At 41.9% G+C, this 3,375-nt stretch overlaps 1 protein-coding gene across 1 annotated transcript; it reads left to right on the plus strand.

Moving 5' to 3' along the window:
* The first annotated feature begins 1,910 nt into the window (after nt 1-1,910).
* On the plus strand, nt 1,911-3,077 carry LOC112268596. The gene is made up of 2 exons (XM_024454420.1): nt 1,911-2,400; nt 2,475-3,077. The coding sequence occupies exons 1-2, from the start codon at nt 2,122-2,124 to the stop codon at nt 2,916-2,918; spliced, it is 723 nt and encodes a 240-aa protein (XP_024310188.1). The 5' UTR covers nt 1,911-2,121; the 3' UTR covers nt 2,919-3,077.
* The last annotated feature ends 298 nt before the right edge of the window (nt 3,078-3,375 follow it).

Genomic DNA, 3,375 nt, shown 5'->3' on the forward strand with positions numbered 1-3,375 from the left:
TTCCTCCTCTCAGGCCTTCCTCCTCCTAGTCCTTATCCTCCCTTAGTCGTCCCTCCACTCCAGCTGCCTCCTCCAACCCTAGGTCGACAGGTAGCAGCAGAAAGGCGCGACGGGAGGCGGAATTACGGCGGGCGGCTGACTCCTCCTAGCCCACCTCTGCATCTCCCCAAGACGTCCTCTCTCTGGCCCTCCTCTGCTCCATCGAATCCTCCCCAATCCCCCTCTTAGCTGCAGCCGAAATCAACATTTTTTGGGGGGCTGATCTTCAGATCTGTTTCAATTGCAGAATTCCCTGAAGAAGTGGTACCACGTGAGGCTTATTGGAGGTATGATCTTCCTATTTTCTGCTCCCAATTTGATGTATGCCTAGTGTGGTATGATTTTGTAGCTGCACCATGTCTGAATAACTACTCTCTGAAAAATTAATTCACAAATGGTGTGTGCATTGTAGCTGCACCATGTCTGAACTAGACTTGGTTGCTTATATTACTGAAGAGAACATAAGAAGAAAGAGAAAAAGGATATTGTTGACAAAGGCTTATTTTGAGATGTCATGTCTAGCTCTAGCTTATCGTAGTATGCAGAGGGCACCAAGGAATTTAGGATGCTTTGATGATGATGAGCATAGGCGTGGTCTTAGGAAATATCTACTGAAAGAAATGTACGATGGGTCCAATGTAACCTGCTATGATGAGCTGCGCTTAACCAAAAGAAAACTTCCATGATCTTTGCACTTTGTTGCGTGAGAAGTGTGGTCTCAAAGATAGCATATATGTGACCGTAGAAGAAAAGGTTGCCATGTTCTTACTAGTTGTTGGACATGGTCTTAAAATGAGATTGCTGCGTGGCACCTACAAGCGGTCTTTAGAGACTATATGTAGGCACTTCTCTACTGTGTTATCAGCCATCCTATCTCTAACCAACGAGTTCATCAAGCTTCCTGATCCTTCAATCCCCCCTCCCAATGATTACAAATGGAAGTGGTTTGGCAATGCACTTGAGCACTAGATGGGTGTCATGTGGATGTTATGGTTGATGTTGCTGACCAAGGGAGGTATAGGAATAGAAAGCAATTTATCACCACTAACATGCTAGGTGTGGTTGATTGGAACATGAAATTTCTCTATGTTCTGCTTGGCTGGGAGGGCTCAACTTCAGATTCGAGAGTGTTGCGTGATGCTATGAGACCCAATCGCCAAGATGCATTTGTTGTACCTAAGGGTACGGCTCTTTCACTTGGCATTTTATTTCTCATCATTGGTTGCTAGCTAACTTATTTCCTTGACAATAGGAAAATTCTACTTAGTTGATGCTGGCTACACCAATGTACCTAGATTTCTATCTCCATTCCGATCCACTCGATACCACTTGAAAGAGTGGGTTTCAAGTCAACAACAACCCCACACAGCCAAAGAGTTGTATAACTTGCGTCATTCTCGTGCTAGAAATGTTGTAGAGAGAACTTTTGGCTTGTGGAAGAAAAAATGGGCCATCCTACGTACTCAATCTTTTTTTGACATAAAGGACCAGGTAACAAATGTCCATATGGTCGTAACCAAATTATTTCTAGATAGAAAATGCTGACTACGAACTAATATTATTGCAGATTCTAATTATTAATGCTTGTTGTGTGTTACACAACTTTACAAGGGATAGGCAGCATGTGAGGGATAACTTATTGCTACCTGAAGTCGATGCTGAACTAGCAGCTATGCCAGTTGAACCTGTAGATGATTCTATGGTAATTAGAACTGTGCAAGTCACCGCTGAATGGACCAACTATAGGCAGCAATTTACTAATGACATGTATGCCAAGTACCTTGTGAGGCATGCAGAACTAGAGATGGAGTAGATAGCTAGCTGAAGGTGACCTTTTTTGTGCTAGCTCGGTGATGGTGCCCAACTTTGTGTGGTGGCTTGCTGATGGTGGCTTTTATGTGATAGCATAGCTGACCGTGATGGTGCCTTTTGTGATACTTTGTACATGCATCATCTTGAAATTAATATATATGCTGCTTTATCATACTGCTCTATACATCCTTAATTTTATGCCCATCCATTTATTTATTTCACTTATATAGAAAGAAAGTAAGTAGGGGTTACCTTACATGGACTCCTGACATGGACACGGCATTGTTGGCTGTCCTTGTTGAGCATCACAACAATGGTGATCATGCTCAAAATGGTTGGGAGCCGCATGTATACAATGCTTGCATTAGGCATGTAATGGATACATGTGGGGTGGACATTACAAAGGACAACATAACAGCAAGATGCAAAACTTTTGACAAGCATTATGAGGTCATTAGCAAGATACTAGCTCAGAGTGGCTTTGGCCGGGATTGGGAGAATAACAAGCTGTCAATCGACGGTGAGGATGTGTGGTCTAAATATGTGGAGGTACATATCGGTAAAATTTTCCTTTTGTAAGTTCAGTGCACCATTCTAATGTAATGTATGTGTGTATTGTGTAGGCTAACAAGGCAGCAGGTAGCTACAAGACCAAGGTAGTGATGAATTGGGACCAAATCAGCACCATCTATTCAAAAGACCATGCAACCAGTGAAGGTGCCAAGACAACAGCTGAGTGTGTTCAAGAAGAAGACACACAAGTTCTTGAAGAATCTCCAGACATACCCCAGAATCAGAAGAGGCTACGCACTGGGGATGCTATTTTGTGCATGATGGGAGACATGAAGGCAGAATTTCAAGAAGTTTCGAAGACAACCGATACAGTTACTTTGCCAAAGGTTACTCAATCAGCTGAAATCCTTGCAGCACTTCCGATTATACCAGATTTGGCGGAATGTGATATGCTAAAAGCTTACGAAAAGCTGAGTCTTAGTGAGCGCTTGTTTGAATCACTCATGGAGCTTCCCATGACCTTGAGAAAGGCATGGCTCTTGAGCTTGGCTTGATGGATGCTATCATGTTCGAACTATCATGTATGGTTCATGTTTCGAACTACCATGTATTTCGCTATTTATGAACTGTCCAGTAGTGTTATGTTTCTGTAAAAGACTTGTTTGAGGAGCCACATCTACCTGACTTGTATTTTGCTATGTATTGATGTCATGTTCTGGAGTCTGCAATGAGGAAACATCTACTTGACTTGTTTGAGGAGCAACCTGATTTTGCTTCATAACCGTACAGGATAGCAGCCACCGAGCCTTTTTCTAAATATTTTTTATGTTGTTATGTGTGACAAAATATATAAACATTCTAATATTATAAAAAAAATTCATACATGTAGACAATTGTATGCGGTCCAAACTCAACAAAGTTATCAATTTCATAGTCTATACATCCAAACATGATTTGGAATTGGATCCTACCCTTTAATTCCAACAACAAATACCATGCATATCCAAACAT

Source organism: Brachypodium distachyon, chromosome 4, assembly GCF_000005505.3.
Source record: "Brachypodium distachyon strain Bd21 chromosome 4, Brachypodium_distachyon_v3.0, whole genome shotgun sequence".
In the NCBI taxonomy this organism is placed as follows: Eukaryota; Viridiplantae; Streptophyta; class Magnoliopsida; order Poales; family Poaceae; genus Brachypodium; species Brachypodium distachyon.